Source organism: Sinohyriopsis cumingii, unplaced genomic scaffold (assembly GCF_028554795.1).
Source record: "Sinohyriopsis cumingii isolate HCF-2022 unplaced genomic scaffold, ASM2855479v2 utg000810l, whole genome shotgun sequence".
NCBI lineage: Eukaryota > Metazoa > Mollusca > Bivalvia > Unionida > Unionidae > Sinohyriopsis > Sinohyriopsis cumingii.
Window position 1 is genome coordinate 113,482 of NW_028315933.1, and position 20,668 is coordinate 134,149.

General features: G+C 34.1%; 2 protein-coding genes across 4 annotated transcripts in view; both read right to left on the bottom strand.

Moving 5' to 3' along the window:
- The window catches only part of LOC149773219 (Y+L amino acid transporter 2-like), a 58,830-nt gene extending 50,513 nt beyond the window's left edge, over window positions 1-8,317 (bottom strand). The window contains exons 1-2 of the mRNA XM_089946594.1: window positions 7,783-8,317; window positions 2,506-2,631 (exon numbers count right to left, since the gene is read on the bottom strand). Coding sequence (XP_089802720.1) covers window positions 2,506-2,631; window positions 7,783-8,272 — 616 coding nt within the window. The 5' untranslated portion in view covers window positions 8,273-8,317. The remainder of the gene's footprint in view (window positions 1-2,505; window positions 2,632-7,782) is intronic.
- Window positions 8,318-9,147: 830 nt separating this feature from the next.
- The window catches only part of LOC149773220 (Y+L amino acid transporter 2-like), a 72,626-nt gene continuing 61,105 nt past the window's right edge, over window positions 9,148-20,668 (bottom strand). The window contains exons 11-15 of one of the 3 annotated variants that reach the window (XR_016417440.1): window positions 17,114-17,322; window positions 16,746-16,921; window positions 16,215-16,360; window positions 14,753-14,909; window positions 9,148-13,167 (exon numbers count right to left, since the gene is read on the bottom strand). The gene's annotated coding sequence lies outside the window, so the exon portion shown is untranslated. Of the gene's footprint in view, window positions 13,168-14,752; window positions 14,910-16,214; window positions 16,361-16,745; window positions 17,323-20,668 lie in introns of all 3 variants that reach the window. The other 2 variants (XR_016417441.1, XR_016417439.1) reach the window with 2 other exon arrangements.

A 20,668-nucleotide genomic window follows, 5' to 3' on the forward strand; every position in this document is an offset into this window, starting at 1 on the left:
ATCCTGATCATAAGCAAAGTCCTGAGAATCTATTATGATAGACAAGAAATTATCATCATCCTGCTCCAAACTTCAGTGGGATGATTAAATATTAGACCTGGAATGATCTCACTGCAGGATATACATAGAAATAGGGATAACTATTACGGTGACTACTCGCAGGAAATAACTTAACCGTCCCCTAATGGTACTGTGTCTGAAGAACGATAATTTTTCTTATCCCATCTGGGCCTCTTAGGGGAATGGAGACTAACCCTTTCACTATGTGGTGTTCTTTGAACCTTCACACTTATACTTGCAGGGAACCAAGTTAAAGACATCCATAATGGCATAGGATGCCTTCTGTCTTGAATAAAAAATCCACAACCCAAAAGAGTTCAAAGAAAACAAGAGAAAAGAGAGGATATCGGTCTGATCTCCTTTCTGGGTTGCATGCATACATGCAGACTCTGTCTCTGCACTTGTTTAATGAGGAATCAGACTCGGAATTGAATCCGATTCCATACCCTATACCTACATAATGCTCGTGTCGTGTCCCAGTGCCCTATCCCCGGTGACCAGTAGCACGACCTGTGGGCAATAATCTTTACCCCGCGATTGGATAATGATCAAAGACAATCCCGTTTAAGTCAATGGTGATTTAGATTTGTGTCAGAACATCTTTCAGAACTTAACGAGCTAGAAACCTTGAGGCTTGGTTTAGACAATTAATGTGGTACATCAGTGAAAACACTGAAAAGCTCCTCAGTCATTGCTAAAAAAAGTGTGCCAGCTAATGCAATTTAATAGTCTTTCAGTTTAAACTGATTCACAGAACTATTGACTTGAAACAATTTTTAAACACACATTTAGACAACAATGACAAGTGTATATTTTGTTACAAAGAAGCTGAAACCATTATACACCATGAAACCATAAAACACTTATCTTTTGACTGTACAGTTACTTGTGATTTCTGGAAATTCTTAGTTGTGTGGAATGGGAATTATTATATATACCAAATATGACGAATTCTGAAAATGGTTCCTTTAATGGAAATGACAAGTTGAGTGATATGATTAATTTCTTCATTCGGATTGCAAAGTATCAAATTTATAGGTCATGCTGTGCTTCAAAACCAAATTTTACAAATGGAAAAGGCGTTTCTTTATACTAACAAAACAATAATATATGTTGCAAAATTGTTTACCTTCGTGAAAAAGCGTTCCAATATATTTAAAACATATTTCCTACAGCTGAACATGTATCAGTGAGAAACAGAATAGTTTTATGTATCACTTCCCCAGTTGCCTCGGGCACCCAGCAAACTACTTGTGCTGCTGTACCAAAAAGTAACAAAATAAAACTAATCTGGGTAACAGTCTATTTTTTCTTAATGCCGGTTAAAACTCGTGTATAATTTTATTTGTCTACGTGTGCTTTTTGGGTATGTGTCTGTGTGTGTATGTGAGTGAGAGAGAGAGAAAGAATATATATATATATATATATATATATATATATATATATTGTAATTATGCTCATCTCCTATAGCACTGCATTGGGTGTGTTAAAGGGAATCTGTGAATACTCCCAGTCAAATTTCAATAATAAAAAAGAATCACTAGACAGAAGCTATTTTGTTAGACTCTTAAATCTATAGATTTTTCAATTATCATTAGACCACGTCATTCCCAAGATTTGGTCAAGGAACTTACTAATGAATATATGTTATTTTGCGTAACCCCCATGCTCACATGACCATGATGTACGACCCAAGATCAAAATTCACTTCCATACCTAAAGTTCACGCCCTCCACCCATTTTGGTCAAGGTGTTTTGTTCGAACTAAAGGAAATATACAAAAACACAGTGACCCTGACCTCTGGCCTTTAGAACACCAAATCATGAGGATTTTTTATCCAGAGTGTAAGCCTTCCACAACCTTTGGTGAAGGTACAGAAACCGTTTTAACTGCCAAAGTGACACTAAACTTTGATCCTAAAATAAATAGTCTTATAACTTCCTCCAAGTGCATCTATCAACAATATTTAGTCAAAGCTATGATACAGAAGTAATGTTTGGGTGCAGTAACAACTTTTTTCTTCTTTCTGTTACAATGACTATGACATTTTGACTAACATATCTAAAGGCTTCTACAGTTCCTCAAGTGCAAGAAATCCATAAAGCTTGGTCCAATTCTGTAATGTCAAAACTGATATCACTGTGAAGAAAATATGTTTAGTCTTTCAGCAGTAGTGAGTTTGAAATTTGATCTGTCCCATCCACACTCTAGTGCAATTATAATTGATGTAATCATACTTTATTGCGTAACAGAAAGAATATATAACAGATCGATGTAGAGATGTCATAATATTCGCATGCTAAACTTTATTTTGAAAATTTGTGATATCAAAGCGCAGTAGAAGTCACCAGCAGTTATAGTTAATTTTAACACAACAAGTCCTGAAGTCTGACTGACTTGATAGAATGTTTCATTGGCACATGTGTTACATTGGCTATACTAACCTCTCCCAATAGAGTAGAGTCCGATACAGATGATGATGCCAAGTGCTAGGACCTTGCACATGGTGATTACGATTTGTACCTTTGTTACCCATTTAATATCGATGCAATTCACCATAATCAGCAAACCTGAAAATGTACAAGAACAACTTATTTAAATATTTCTTTCTGAAAGAGAAATTTGCATGGGCACGTTTTTCGATCTTTGTGATTCAATTCTGCACATGGAAGCTAATGCTGTAATTCTCAGGAAATATGTACCCATCACAGTATATGCAATAATTCTAAGATATGTCACTAGATGCCAGACATTAAAAACAGTGCTTCCAAGCACAACAAAAAGACCGAAACGAACAACAATAATGGCAACATAGAAGAGTGCCTAACAATTTATTCTAACACAGAACACCAACTGAGAATATTGTCTGTTATCCTATGACTGCTACAAAGTACGGCCTTTGTGGCGGCCATATTTGCTGTCAGATTGCCATCATTACTTGCAAATAATAAACTTCTTTGTGTATTATATTGCTGATAATATTCATTATGTTACTGATACTTTTAATAGAAATGGGGACCTACAAGTGCTGTTTCAGGTCAAATTATAGAAGCCTATGCAGTTAGTCTTACGGCTGCCAACAGAGCAGATATACTGTCAGTCAACCCATCTGACTCCGATATGTCAGACTGTGTGGGGTTTAATATTAATGGCACTAATACTAACGTTGAAGTATCCTCCATGAAAAAAAAAACAAGCAAATATCCAAAGTCATGTCATATGGTAACATGCAACAAAGACACGTGTATGGCCTGTCAATTAGCTAAACGTTGACTAAACTACCGCAGAAAGTCGCAAAACCCAAACTTTGTTGAACTGAATAAAGTGAATCCTCGAAATATAACGCATTTACATGGATTATTCGGTATTAGACCACAAAATGCATGTCAAAGTTATATACATTATGTTACGTTACTTGTGACAAGAAAAGAAAAGTATTCCATGAAACACAGTTGGGATTTGACCGAGGAAAGGAAGACATTATGCCAAATACTGTACAATAGATCATTCTACATTTCTGAATTAAATCTGTTGAATGTATGCTATACTCAGAGAGTTTTTCCTTCAGATGATATTTATCACATAGATGCAAATGTGGTCAACGTTGCAACAAAGTGTCACCTAAAAATTAACCTATAGGTCTTGGGTATTAAATAAAAAGCATAAGCATCACTGAATAGAGGGTTACGACTGAAATTATAGTCAGACCTCATTATCTTCTAAACCAAAGGTTATGACCACTGGTACGTGCAATCAGCATACCCCAATGTCTTCGGTTCATTTGACTGTCATAATATCTCGAGAAACAAATGTGAGCAAGGACTTTGTTTCCTGCCAAATGATAATGCATATACAAATAGTTTTACTGGTATTGACCCCAACAAACACATCAGGTGCAGAGGGTTTAACATATTGTACCCAAAAGATAATCCCAAATAATGTGTCCACATGGATGCAGTTCATTTTTAGGGAAAACGCAGAACGAAGACAGAAAATGAATAGGTATGTTGATATTAGGAAAATTTAGAATAATCAGAAATATAAAGACCTTTAATGACTTTGTGATGTGTGAACATTTGAAACAAGATGGTTTTCAATTATTCTGGAAATATTTACAAGAAACGGAACTGTGTCGCACCTACTGATCTAATAGATGTATACCGTATATGCTCGCTTATAAGTCGAGTCCAACTGCAAACCACACAGACCCAAATCAGGGTCGGTACTGTTTGCTAGGAGTAATCAGTAGAACAGACAGCATAGACCCTGATCTGCAGGCTAAGTATGCTACTGCCGATCAGGAACTTTCTTGTTTGCAGTTTGACTCGACTTATAAGCGAGTGTATACGTTACTACCGTGTTCCAATACATGAATAGTTTTAAAATGTATAGAAAAATAAAAAAATTGACCGGATTCCAACCCTGTACAGCATTATTTTCTATTGCACAATTTTTATTGGTCTACTACTAAACAATCCCTTTCAAGAAAACTTTGGAGAGAATTATGTAAATGTCTTGGTCTTAAATAGCACAGTATACCAGGATTTTGATGCACAAATAAACCTGCCTGGTATAATAAGCTGGAAACCGGATGTTGCTGTAAAAATGATAATAAGAAAAAATGTAATGTTAACAACCTCAGACCCAATTAATGTACTCTATTATTGGTTTAGTTCCATTGCGTTCCAATTTTCCATTGTGCGTTTTATTCATACCGTATAAACCATACTCTATTCTATATTTATAAAATGCAGAATTTTGCTAAACTGATCAATGGAGGGTATTAGATATTATGTAATTCTATAGAGGGTACTTAAGGGTGTTTTGTGACAGTCTTGGTGTGTATTGGGGTCTTTAGTCCTACCGCATGATGAGCAAACATTTCATGATTTTCTAAAATATATGCATTACATGAATGTAGTATTTATCTCTATCTCAATTTTTTTTAATTCTCCTGCAACAAGAAATACATTCTTATCCACACAACATGACGTTCAATAAATATAATTGTTGGATTCCCTAATTCTTTTTTTAGATATACGAATATTCCTTTTTTATACTCCTATGCTGACTGTTTAAACATTTTAAAAGGCTAATTAAGGTTAAAGGCTATCGACTTTGATATGTTTTTGTTTCTTAGGCGCCATTCTGAGAAAATGATATGTATTAACTTGATCAAGTGGGCGTTTTGCCTGAAATATACAGGTAGCTTTAAGCCTCTGTTATCATTTAAGGTTAGACTGGTTCCCTGAATATGTTCAGTGAATCAATTATGAAATATGTGTCTCGAACAAATCCGGACAAGTCCATATCCAGAATTAACTGAAAAAATCTGTTTTCGTATTTTCCAATTATCCCAATTATTCTGAAAACAGATTATTCAAGGGCAATTCCAGTAAGATTTATGATTTAGTGGTCAAAGTTGACATGTCTGAAAATGGTCGTGGTGATGGCTATTTTAGATGCGCATATGGCACCATTTTGATTTAGGACCAACAGACATCATAATGACTTCAAGATGGCTGCCGAAGCAGCCATACTGGTTATCAGATCATGTAATTTTCATTTTCAACCAATTAGATATCGTAAGAAGTTTCAAAGCAGGATCTACAATCGTGAACAAAAGTTGGCTTTGTGATATATTGATTACAAATGACTCTAACAATCTACAAGCATGGACAATAAAAATAAATGCAGCACATCTCCTCATAAAGAAAACGAAACATTTTTACAACATAGCTTTTAAAATGTCAAACTTGTGTCATATTTCGAATTTCTAATTGTATATATGCAGTCATCGATTCTTGGCGTCAGAAATGAATCTGGTTTGATTACACTGTTCATTTTTTTTATATTCAGTACACATACGGAAAATATTACATGGTTTAGGTACAATAATACATGGTGAACTCCGGTTACATTTACTTGGTTCAATAAAATTACTCCCCAGCAGATACTGAATTTCCTTTTTATAACATTCCTGTTTGAGATGATTCATCCTGAATGATGCAGTTTCACAGGTGTTGTACCTACAATTTCAATATCATAGTATTTTTATATATTAGAACATCTGGAAAGAAGTGTTCATATTCAACTAATACATATTTTAGTGCACTCTTTTTCTTGTGGCTGTAAATTCAATAGTTTCTTGCAGGCACTCAGCAACCTGAATCTACCCAAAGAAAGGAAACAATGTGTGCACTTAATGGTTATTTTGTTCTATTCTGAGGAAATTCAGCCCGACTCCAAAGGAGACCTGGATCCAGTAATGATATTTCATCTCCTAAGTGTTGAGTCCAATAATTATATGGAATGCCACAAATATAGTTCAGGTAATGACTTAAAAGAAATTCTATAAAATGCTTGTGGTACTATCAGTACAGCATACAATGCAGCTAGGCACTGTGAAATGACTGGTGTGATGACATAATGTGCATATTTTAATATAGAAAAGTAAATTTGTTCAATCAATTACTGGCGTTTTTGTTACTTGCATGGTAATAATTGGGCCAGCATCAGAGGCAGAACAGTCCCCAACTTACGTTTTGCCAACGACATTGATGGACTAGCAGGAAATGAGCAAGAATTAGCTGGCTTAGTAGAGAGCCTCGACAAAACCTCTGCAGCATTTGGCATGGAAATCCGTTCAGAGAAAACCAAAATGATAACCAACATCACAAGGGCATTAGCACTGACATCAGGGTCCAAGGTATAAACCTAAAACAGTCCACAGCTTGAAGTATTTGGGGGCAATAGTAACATATGAAGGTACAAAGCCTGAAGTACTCTCCAGGACTGCGCAGACAACAGCAGCGCTGACAAAACTGAAGCCACATCTTGAACGACAAGAACATCGCAATCAGTTCGAAAATCAGACTGATGCACAAACTGGTCATCTCCATATCTCTCTACACCTGCAAATCTTGGACCATAACAGCTGAATCAGAGAAGAGGATACAGGACACAGAGATGAGATGTTTCCGAAAGATCCTCGGCGTCACAAACAAAAACCTGTCACCACTGAAGATAATGAAGAAATACGGCAACGTTTTTCGGCCTTGTGCGGTGCCCGAACGGTCTGCCAGACTACGGGACTGATGATGATGATGACGCAGAAACATCCGTTTTCCAAGGAAATTGTCCTTTTGTTCACACACGAGCCGAATCTATAATGTAGTGAGCCCTTATCACTACCTATGATCTCATCATTAATATCAATATTACTTTCTTTATATATTGCCATATTTATGACTTGTAATATTAAATTCCTTTCAAAATCTTGATTATTATCACCGTAGGATTTTTCTCTTTAATATTGTATTATTATGCCGACTGTCCTTGTTGTATTCGGATAAGAAAACAGTGTCTATAGGTAAGAATTGAAATAAGTTAGCAATTTGTCAAATCTTCATCCGAAGATTTTTATTTCAAATTGCATCAACTGTTGACAAGAAATAAAACTTTCTTTTTTCCATTTAAAGTCAATTATGTTTTAATTTCTTACAAGGGTCTATCAAAATATTAAGTAATCTTGATAAAGGAGAACCTCTCAGCACGATTCAAGTGTCATAACAATGCAGCCTGGTGACTTTGAAGCATTGACTAATATGTGGCACACAGAGCATCGTTTTACAAAGGATATAGGTAACTATTTTATCTTGTAAGCCCTTTATAATACAACAAAGTTATAATAAGCAAAATCAGAAAGACAAAGTACTTACATATTAATAATACACCGATACATTTTATGGGCATATCCGGAGGCTCACAGTCGGGATAGATTGGTTTGATTATGTAAAGGGCGAATATTGTGCTCAGGGCTGCAATACGGACTGGACAAATCAGCAGGAAGTTTATCCATAGAACGATGAATGCTGGTAGATCACCAAAAGCACGTTTCACATAAGCATATTCTCCGCCAGAATCAGGAATAGATGTCCCCAACTCTGCATAGCAAACAGCACCAAGAAGATTGTACAAACCACATATTACCCACAATATGAGGGAAAACCCAACTGAATGAGCATGCCTGAGGATCCCAACAGGTGAGACAAATATCCCTGATCCAATAACGACACCCATAATAAGAGCAATGGCATGGTGCAGATGAATTCGTTTCTTGAGATTCACTGGCACTGATGTAATAGACGTAATGGTCGTTCCACTCCCAGCAACATAAGCCAGATTATCTACCCCTTCTTTGTCATCCATGATTATATCGTCACAATAAAACGCGATCTCAATTAAACCCCACAATAAGATTTAATTGTTTATCATTGATTCCTTAACAAAAGCCCTAATTTGGTTAACCCTTTTTTTACCAATATGCAAATTAAAATGTCGCATGTACTGCGTCCTAATCCAATCATGAATATCACAAGATACGAAGGTGATGCAATACTTGGCCTAGATAAATTTTCAAACTATTCCACTTGGCATAACACGGTATACAAGCATGACCTAACAATAAGAACTTCTTTGAAAAGGACAATAAATACACTCTTCCCTAACAGTACTATTCTTTGTAACCGAGCCATTCATTTAAAACCACAAATAGAAATAAAATCTATTTAGAGTGAATTGCCTGTTGTACAAGGTCGACACATACCCTGATCTAAATGGTATATAAGAACATTAGGTAGCGCTGTATGTGTGAACATAGCGCTTTTGAAAGTTAAAAGGCAGACTTGCAGTATTATACATGCATAGAGCTATACATGTTTACTACTTAAATGAAAACTATTCATGTGATTAAGTTTGATGGCCACAAATATTTTGTCTAAAGTAAACAATTCATTGTATAATAATAAAATTTTCATTAAAAAGCAATAAAACAAATTATTATGTTTAATGTTGTGTAGTGCTCAAATGACTGCAAATAAAACTACTGATCTGTGGATATCATAACAGCATGAAAACTGACCAGGTTTTAATGAACAGAGAATACCGATAAGGACATGTCAGTTCTTATTAGGAATGTGAGAAATTATTCTCAATACACACGTACATACAAACAATTTTACTCAAACATATGTTAGTTTTTTTAATCTTCTGCATTATGGAATATGTCTGAATCTCATGTTAATTTGATAAGAAACTGGGGTCATTCCTCTTGATGTACATGTCAATTTCAGGAAAACTTACCTGTACCTTTTAAATAATTATATGACATGTCGGGTACTAAACAAATTGTTTATGTATATTATTCTAAATATTCCTTACTTTATCTAGAACTTTCTAAATGCTTATTCAATCTCTTTATTTGCTTACAACATATACACTAATAACTGATATCAAAATGTACCAGTAATGAATACATGCACTGTATGCAAACATGTAATTCTGTACTACGTCACACTATGTAAATACATCAAACCTTCTGTCACAGGATCACTTTCACTACATGAAAATGACTTGATTTATGCAATCAGCATTCTCCATTGACATTACGTTGGTTACATATTCCTTATTCCATATTTCCGATTCAATAAAAAATATGTAACCAGTGACCGTTTATAAGGAATTAGTAACCAGTTACATATTTCCGAGTCAACCATTTTCACATCCAACTGGCTACTTATTCCTTAGTCACTTCCAGTTGGCTACTTAGTCTTTATTCCCTATTCAATAAGTAATTGGTTACCACTTATGTATTGCCCATTAAAATAAATCCTACATCAAATCTGAACACTCTTCAGGACATTCATTGCTATTATTTTAATCCACCTGGGGAAATAGGCGTATTCTGCTACTAGCTATATAAAGCTAATACCAATAGATCACCGATCATAAGTAGGAAGGGTTCAGGACAAGGGTGCCCACAGATATGTTTTTTTCGGAGGTGGGGGAGCAAACATGAAGTGGACAGCCGTTAAGTTTTACGGTTATAGTCCCAAACGTATTTAGAGGTGAAACCTATATGGTTTCGCTCATTGTCATCGATATCGTTAGGTATACATGCTTAGTAATCTGATATAGGATTAATTAGTTGTGGTAGATGTTTGTGTCGTGTCTTGTGGTGCATGGCGTGAAGTATTAGCATTCGCCTTCGAAAACCTTTCTAATGGCTCATAGAAACTTAAAACAAAAATATCCTATACAAATGTGAAATTGGAGATTTCTCTTGTGCGTTCATATTGAGCATAGGGGCAAAATTATTTGGAGAAGTTAAGAGTTTAAGAAGATTTCTGCTCGGAATAAGTAACTGGTTACTTTTTCCTTTCTGAATCGGTTACTGGTTACATATTCCTTGATGACTCGGGATAAAGGAATAAACCAACTTGATTTCAGTGCATTCTCTCTCTCTCTCTCTCTCTGCCTCTGGGACGATTCCTAAACTTTTTAAAATAATAATCTTCAGGCCTTTTATAATTATTTTCCTGGGTGAAATTTATTTTTTCAATGATCGTTTATGAACATCACTGAACACAATAAAGAAATAATTTTAAAAACACAAGATTATTTTTAAAAACGTGCATTTCTTTAATCAAAAGCTGTTTCTGTTTGAATACATACAGTAGATGTATCAAAATACAGGATGTCTCACGATACATGAGTATAACTATTGAAATTCAGATACATTTGCATGTGATGTGATGTGATTTGGATTTTTAACGTAGCTTTAACAATTTTTCAGTCATATTGCTACGATGCCTGCAATGTGGCAGCTTATAGTGATGTCTAACACTGTGGCATCATGCCTCAGATATGTAGCATGATGTCCCACCCAGTCACATTATCCTGACACCAGGCCGACCAGTCCTAACACTAACCTTTTAATTCCGAACGCAAGCGAGGCAGCTGTTAGTACCACTTTTTTAAAGTCATTGGTATGGCTCGGCCGGAAATCGAACCCAAGACCTTCTGCATCAGAGGCGGACGCTCTAACCAATAGGCCATCGGAGCGGTGAAATTTGCATGTAACTCGTTTTAATTTAGGAAATAAAACTGTTAACTTTACTCTGCTTAATTGCATTGTTGATATGGAAACAAATGCGTGCAAGGGATTCTTAAATATGGACAAAGGTCAACAAAAGTGATATATCTTGGGGCAAAAAGACTCAAGTTTAATGTTTTATTTTTTGTTTGATTTGCTTTTAAAGATTTCACTAATGTATTGTAGGTGCCCTAACATCTGTTTTCAGTAATCTGATAACAGAGTGCAGTAAATGTCAAAAAGAATCCAGGTCATGAGATCCTGCGTTAAAAATTGACCCAGTTGTTTGATAATTTCAAAGACAATGCTAATTCTGCTATAATAAGTCATGTGTCCTGGCAGCCCCATAGTTTGTATTTTTAAAAAAAAAAATATCCGGATCAATTGTCAACAAATCCTACTTGATAGAGCATATACTTCATTCAATTTAGCTTTTCATTCCTTTTAACTGCATTTAAACATAAACGTCCAGGCTGAACTGACATATTTGACCGAAATTACCGGTCTACTGTATAGTAGCTCGATTTCGGCCAAATTGCAAAATTAGGGAGAAGCAAGTGAACAATGTTCAAAACAGTCACTGGAAACTACTATGTTTGCATATTTTCATGTCACATAATTACGATGATCATGAAATGCTATTAGTAGTCATGAAAAGTAGAGGCACATTTCTTTTATTGCTTCACTACAGATGTTGTATTACATAAAACGACAACCTCAATAATAGGTTACAGTCTGAAACAGGCATCCATTTCCATAAAGGAAGGCATGTTTTCATACGTCTGTTCAATGAGCTATTAGATAAAATAATTAGTTTAATTAATAATGAACCTGGATACGTCTACTGAGACAGAAATTTGTTTCAGATTGGGTTACAAAAGTTCATTTATCCCTTGCTTTTCATGGATCATGTTTATTGTAGGAAGGAAGTTCGTAGCAAGTAATGTAATGTCTGGTATTTATGACTATCAAATTAGTACCAAAATCGATTGCAGAACATAAAATGTATTTTTCTTTGTCTCCACTTCCCTCTTTGAAGAAAACGTTTACAAACTTTTATTATTATTGCAAGGTATTCAAAGGAATGTTGGTAGGGATATCTTGAAATCAATACAAATCCAAGTGAACTTTGCCTGTCGGGCCTGTTTGTGAGAAACGACAGACTCTGATGCGACCATTTCGCCAGAATCACGCTTAGCGTGAAACCCGTAAGTATTCGGATTTTTCAACATATATGCATTGTCGAAAAACTTACCTGCAAGCAGAAAGATGTTCCATTTTATACATCATATATGTAATACGTAATTCAGATCTGTTACAATGAATTACAAATACGCAAGTGATTAAGTTTGTGTACAAATCATTTTACGTTCAAAATTGGAAGCATCTACAGAGTTTCCAACCAGTGAGCTGGTTGTGAGTTCAGGGTGCATTAGTGCTGAAGCGTTATTCAGTTTATAAGGTTTATGCCACAGTGCATTTCTGTACCCATTTTGTCCAGGGGTGAATTTCCCATTGCAACTTATTGCACGTCTAAGTCACCAAATTAATCATAGTTAATTCATCATTACTTTATAAATATAACACAGAAACAAGGCACTACATATTAAACACATAACAATGATTAGTACCAAGCAAACAGCTTACGGAATTTTATCAACGAGAAGAGAAAGCCAATCAAGGGCTTTACTTTTACTGAACTCATCAGATCGTCCCCAATATATTTTACGGACAAGTATATTCTCTCGTCCCAGGCTGTCATCAGAATAATGGACTTTACCCACCAAGGTGCCGTTTTGAGCTTAAGCTTTCCTTCAGACAGCAAAGCACCTATCAAATTACATATTAACTTTGTTTATAAAGACATTTTTAAAAAGAATCTAATGCTTCTTTTTTCAAAATTTTCATTCTTTCTCGTCCAAAAGCATGTACAGAATATCAAAAATTCAAGCTTAATAAAAAAATGATATTCTGATCTCTGATATTATACGTTACAGGTGATATACATCGGATGACAAATCAAATAATACCAATAAATAATAACACTCCAAACCCATGCGACGGCCTCACACCTGCATTATTATGCTTCTGACATTTTCCACCAATGATCTAAGAGTAAAACTGCCTCCACATCCATCTGTTGGTATATATGTCCAAGCTGTCGTTTCCACTGCAAATCGAAAAAGAACAACAGTCTGCAATCGTGCATTTGGTGTTATATAAATGTCGTAAGTGGTTCCTCAGGACTGGCTGACCAATTGTTCGTACCTGACAAAATATCGTTACCTTTTAACTTTATTTTGAAGGATCAATTCATGTTTTGCCATTATGCATTCTGCAATACACGAAGACATTTGAAACAAACTCAAACTTCTAATTACACAAGTAGAGCTGTCTTCGTGAAAATTTATCAAAATATACTTCTTTCCACCGGAAATTATTCATTAGGTATTGCATAGCGGATATGAGTCAGCAGGAACTAGTAATAATTTAAATGTCAAACATCCTAATTTTACACTATTTTTCAAAAATATAATTTTTTATGTTTAACTTTTACATTTTTTATTAGAATTATAAAGGTAAGTATTAAATTTTCTTTCCAAATTGTGAATAATGGTATATTTGTATATGCATATATATGTATACATCTAGAAAATGGTTATAATAAGTTTTTTTCACTCACTCTCTCTCTCTCTCTCTCTCTCTCTCTCTCGTCTTGCAATAAATAAATAAATTTAAAAAATAAAGATTTAAGGAAGAAGCCTCCGATACTATTGAAAGCATTTTGTTCAATTTTACTAAGGTAATGATTAAAATAATCTTTTGCTTTTAAATAGTTTTGTTAAGTATTAGTAGACTATAAAAGAAATTCCAACTAAAGGAAAAAGAGCAAGGTGATTTTCATGTAATTTGTGTTAGTATTAATATGTATTCCAACCATAGTTATATGCAGGAGGAGAAAAAAAAGTGAGAGTTTGGGTCTTTCCGTGCAAGGAGTGGCTTAGTCCACCCAATCGAAATGCATTGCATGTCAGAATTACCTAACCCATGAAAATCTTAATATCTTAATATCTCACTGTCTTAATTTTTCGGAGGTATCTCAGATTTATTAAAAGTATTTCAAAATATTTTGTTTGAACTTTTAATATTGTTAAAGAAAGATACTGTCCTATCTTTGAAATTATGATCGGTAAAATATTTCAGCGGTAGTACTTTTAAAATGGTCAAAAATTGATTTATTGATTTTATTGTAAGACTGTTTGCATTTTTTTAAAAAACTTTTAACAAAACCATCAAAAAATACGCCAAATCACTACCCGAATCACCCGCCCTAAGTTGATTCATTGTGATATTATGAAAGATATTGTAAGATGCAAGAAATCGTAGCTAAATTCGTAGCTGAAATCTACAACTATGTATCGTTTACAATAGATTTTTGGAAGACCACGCTGTTTACTATGGACTCTAACTGTTCGAGAAAGTTTAAACCTAAAAGAGAAAACAGACCAAACTTTTCTTTCATGAGCACTGAGCAACGTGATTGGCAATTATTTTTGCCTCACCCCAGCGTCACTGAGAAATGCTTATACTTTATTTGGCATGTGGATTTTTGACTCATTAAAGTAATAGACGAATTTGCTTTCAAGTCATTTTAGTTGTTCAAGCTGACGTGTAAATAATAGTATGTAAATTAGTACACATTTAAAAGTAAGGCAAATATTTCATTGCTATATTCATCATATATTTGATCTCACATGTATTATGTGTTTTACGTATCCACCGACTTGTTTTCGTTTCACTCTTTTTCCCTCAGGCCGTGTGTGTGCATCAGGTCAATTCCACAATCACTCGGCATGTGCAGTCACGTTTCAATACCGGCAAATGCCTAACTGCGTGGGCGTGGTCTTGTGTCTTCAAAAAAGAAGGCGAAGTCAACCAATGTTTTTGTTGTGTTTTTTTCTTTTTCTTCATACAGTAACAACTTTCATCCGATTCATTCCTTTAAAATGTTAACTTTTCTTGTAAACTAACAGTTAAAGTTTTTGATCTGTGACTAAACGATCCACTGTTGAAAATATAGTGATTGTTGCACCGCTGTAATATGACCGAGTAAAATATCCCTTAATGAATTGTAGTTTTACTCGATACGATCTATGATATGGACGTAAGCAAAGGTAACAAATTTGGAGCGCGCATCTAAAGAAGATGGAAGATAGAAGACTACGAAGATCTTAAAAATACCTTAACATGCAAAACATCAATCGTTTATAAGATTCACAGCGATTTTTATTACTAGCATGGACTGGGGTGCGAGTCGGGTGGCAGCTGTATTTCATGTTGATTTAAGTGTAATTTATTCCACATTGCAATATCCCCTCTTCGATTTTCTTACCGGCTACACCCTCATAGGACAATAATATTTGAGTTCTTATGCTATTCATGTACCGTTACAACTCTAAAATTATGTTTCCCAGATAACAGTAAAATCCAGATTCTATCATAACTGAGATACTAGAGGTTTAAATGCCATTAATACAGAGTTTTCAATTGAGAGACTGCAAAGGTTTTCTAATTGTCGCATTTCAGCAATGTTATTTCACCTGCAATGATTTCTTCAAAGTGATTTTTAAATTCATGAATATGATAAAACTTCACGAACGTTGCTGCAAAGAGACCGTCGTATTATAAATGTATACGAAAACTCTAACAACGGATGTTATAATTATGAAAGTTAAGGAAAAAGGGTATACACGTTTTGACTAGGATTTACTAATTCACCTTTGGTTTGTTATCTTCGTGAACGAGAAAGGTTCTGCGTGTTGAGATAGACAAAAGCTGAATCTTACATAGTATTTAAATGCGTTTTCTAAACTTTGCATTTTGCGTTCCATCTGGATTATATATATATATATATATATATATATATATATATATATAGAGAGAGAGAGAGAGAGAGAGAGAGAGAGAGAGAGAGAGAGAGATTTGAAAAGTCCAGAATACTGGTTACAAACTGTCAATAAATTCAATACCGATCAAGGGACCATTTGCTGTTCTATAGAATGATCTCCGGCAACACTTGCAGTACGCAAAACACCTTCAGATATGCGTGTGACGCAACATAGATAAATGACAATTATGTAAAATGTCAGAGGAGAAACAATTCTGATAATGTGCAATGATCATACTGTACAATGGGGGCACAATTATGGTACTCACCCACTGATATGTAGCCCGACATGGATACATTCTGAGGATGAACAATGTTATAACCTACAGTTTTGCAGTGGTTTCATCGTTTTAGAGATGGTGACCCACGCTCTAGAAAGACCGTTGTTTGGGAATGTTGACCTCAAGTGACTGTTCTGAAAGGACAATTGATGACGATGCTCGATACACAGTGAAATATATTCTGTTATCATGGGCATAAACATATCAGCTGTTTTGAATTGTTATATATTTAGTGCGTAATATTTGCCTATGATTGTAGATTGTCATTTGGAAACAACAAGTTTACACAGCTAACCTTTGTCAATGATTGTTGTATAGATAGGTTGTTTATGAACTTAGAATGTTCAAGAGACAGGCTTATTGATAGATTGATGGAATTTTCCATTAGGATGACTCATATGCAGCAGTCTATACTTTTGGATTTTTGCTAGGACATTTTGGAGTTTAATTCACAATAATGTGTTATAAATTTTCAATTTGTAACTTAGATAAATAAATTTGTTTATCAATTTTGCTTACAAGTGTTAGTTTCACTTTCTGTTTCTGTTATTTATTTTAAGACCTTAAGTTATAACAGAATATATTGAAGAATCCTTTGACGCTCAAAAGGATTTGTGCAAGATTGGTCCTGCATTTGTTGACAGCTTATCAAAACCAGACTCTGGTTCAAAATGCCAAGCAGCTCCTCGCCAAATCTGAAAAGAGTGAATGAGATTATTCTGCGTGCAGAAACGTGGATTTTCGTTTAGAATCAGACACAAGAGAAAACATGGGATTGGATTGAAGAAAATGAACATGGACCACGAATTTTTCGACATGGACTAATATTATAGGTTTATTCGTATTATCTTTTGATGCAATATGGAAGTTTGTCCAGGTACCTGTACCTGACTCTGCTTGTGTCATTGGTCAATTGTATGCCTTGACGGCTTCCTGAAGGAGTACAGTAATCAAACATTGCATATCTTCCATTCATCCCTGATTTAGCTCTAGTTGATTTTTGGCTGGATCCCGTTTTCTAAGATTCGAGGGGAGAGACAATTTTGAAACAGCCATGGGATTGGAAGTTCAGTTTTCCGGTGTATGAACAGCATACCTAAACGGAATACAAAATGGCATTTAGTAACTGGATAATCAGACTGAGAATGTGTGTAGAGATATTTGGAGCACATTAAGGATATGCACTGAAGTACTTTTCTTTACTGATAAAGAACTTTGTTGTACAGTTCACTGATATTCAGAACTGTTTTCAACACTCCTCATATACTGAAAGAGGCTATGAAACTAACAGGAAACGTTCTATACTGTTACAAATGTTTAATAAAGACATTTTGCTTTGGAATTCTATCGCATGCGAGCCAACCAAATTAACCAATTATTAACTTCTGTCACCTGATTACTGTACCGATTTCAATTAGTTTTCATTAACCGTATGATCACAAATTATCCACAAAGAAATCAAAGAAATGTTTCGCAAACTGTATTTCTAAGTTCTAAGCACATATAAAATGTTCCATGTTTTTAGAATTCATTCAAGAAATTCCTCAGCTATTTCCTCCCTTCATAACACATGAAGAAAAGGGTGGGCCGAGTTTATTGTCTCTGCAAATGTATGAACCTTTGAGGGATAGGAAATACTGGTAACACATTTACTCAAGAAGCTTTGCTAAAATCAAGTTAGACGTACCAATATATTTAGCCGATAAAAAGCAACACACAATTGAGGGGACTGTATAATGTGAAAATGCCAAGAAATGGTTACAGAACATACTTCTGTGAACTTGACTGGTAATACATCATACTGCTATGATTCTATACAAACACTTGGAGCAGTCTGGAACCTTAAACAATTTTGTATTTGTAATTTCATGAACCATAGAGCTTCGACTGAGTTTCTAAAATAAGGTATAAGATAGATTTATTAGTATAGCACTGTCAGAGAGTATCATAGTTAGTATTATAGTTAATGGTGTTCTAACAAGGGAACAGACTGCATAGATAAATACTAAATACCTTTAAAAAATCAAAATGAATAATCAGCCCATTACTATATATTTTACTGCATGCAATATAAATCAAACAATGCTACTAAAACTGTTCTATCAACTACTGCAAATATAAAAACCTGAAACGATGCAGACATGCCATAATATGCTAGTCATATATATATATATATATATATATATATATATATATATATATATATATATATATATATATATATATATATATATATATATATATATATATAAGCAACACATACATTTTGGGGCTTTCACCAATCAAACCCACAATACATTTTGCTAATTGTATTTTAAGCAATCCTAAAACCTACAACACTTCTTAATTTTTTTTAATCCACTCAAAAACAAGTCAAACACAAGTAAAATTATAAATAAAAAATAAAAGCACATTGTAATACATAGTGAAGCAAAATCTAAAATAGACAATAGTTCAATGAGTGATGAAAATTAGATGCACCTATGTATCTTGTTGATTAAAAAATGACAAAATATTGGACTGCTAAAAAAACATTTTAGAAACAGAGATTATGATTTAATTTCTTAAAGTTCATTAAAATCTCAGTGTTGATTGACTAAAGTAAATATTTTATAATTACATCTAATTCAAACAACAAGTTAGGGTAAAAGCTGTTTTGAAAAACCACTGCCATGAAAAGCAACTTCTCTTGAGAGACCAGATTTTCAATGAACAGATTTTATTCATTGTGGTATTACAACTTGTTGTGGGAGATTGCTTACCCTGACAGACTATGATTTTTTTCAGCAGATGAGACGGTCTTTCAAGAGAGGTTCTTTCGAGAAAGTAATTGTTATCAGTATATGATAGTTTAGACATTGTATATGCCCAAGTATATTACACATAAAATTGCAATTATTCCAAAGCTGGAAATGAAATATGCTTTCTGATTGGTCTAACACAAGCGTTGCGATAGTAGAATCTGTTGGAAATTTTTCACATCATTGTAGGTATACTTGAATAGAGAAATTAGGCTTTTTTGGCATCAATGGTAAAGCTCACGTTGCAAATTCCACCACCCACCCCAATCAATGTCTTCAAATCCTCAAATACAAGACGAATATTTTATCCTACAGAGAATAGACAAAGATATGTCATCAAATACCAGAATATCAACATCTCTGCTGTTTATGTTACAGATGGTTTTAAGCAGAAAAGTGTAAACTATGACAAACTATTGTATTATAGACAGCACAGTCTGGAGTGTTACACATCCACAGATACAATAAAAAGATGTTTCCCTTAACAAATTGCATTTAGATTGATCACACTTAATGAATGTTTCTGCAATTGCAAAATTTTCAGTTTGCAGTTCTCAGTTAGATTCTCTGAGGTCATTTAGATATTTGTTAAATATATTTGTCATTCATAAAATTTTGCAAACACTTTTGGCCATGAATGCAGTAATTTTTTATCTTGATTGGTTAAATTTGAATGGCATGTAAATTATGATGCAAAAGCATATGTAGATAGTGCTATATTAAATGATAAGTAAATGTTTGGAAGGAGAAAATTCTGCTAGCACTCTTGTTCTTTAGAAGAAAATGAATTTCATGTGAGGTGAAGTTTCAGAGATTTTATATTGTGGATTTGGCATCAACATTTGAGATCTTTCATTCCATTGCTATGGTTATTCTAAATATGACATTACTATCAACCTAAATGACCTGATACTAATATTTCAGTTTAGTATCAGAACAGGTTTGTTCTCTTGACAGATTGGAATCACTAAAGCTGCATTTAGTTAGCATGGCATTATGTTGTTTGATTTGTACTGAATGTCTGCATTTAGTTAGCATGGGATTATGTTGTTTGCTTTGTACTGAATGTCAACTGCATGAAAACTTTACCAAGGGTTTGTCATTAATGAATACGAGACAAGGAAAGATCACCAAAATCTGAATAAAGAATGATGTTTCTATAAATTTAGCAAGGCAACCTTAATGGCAAGTATAACATTTACATCAAGGTTTATGATGTAACATATTCACTACATAAATTGACAATCATTTATTTGTGAAACATTTGTGTTATGTTTTTATTTACTAAATTTCTGACAATGGTCCCCCCCAATGTATTTTGCTTACTGTACCCTAATTTAAAAAGAATGAAAGATGTCACTGGTTAAATTTACCAATAACAAATGGATTAGCTGATCTTTAAGATGTCACTAATAAACTAATAAATTTCAACTAAACTGTACAAAAATGACTTTGATCTGACTTGAAATTTTCAAGTAAGATTAGGAGATTTATTAAATGGGAGTCTTTACTTCAATATAATCAAGCAAGTATTTTACCCTGATGGAAAGGAAATACATTCTACTTATCTTAAATTTCATATTATCTGTTAAACCTCATCAAACTTTTTGGACATGTGCAGATTAAATTGTTAAATTACAT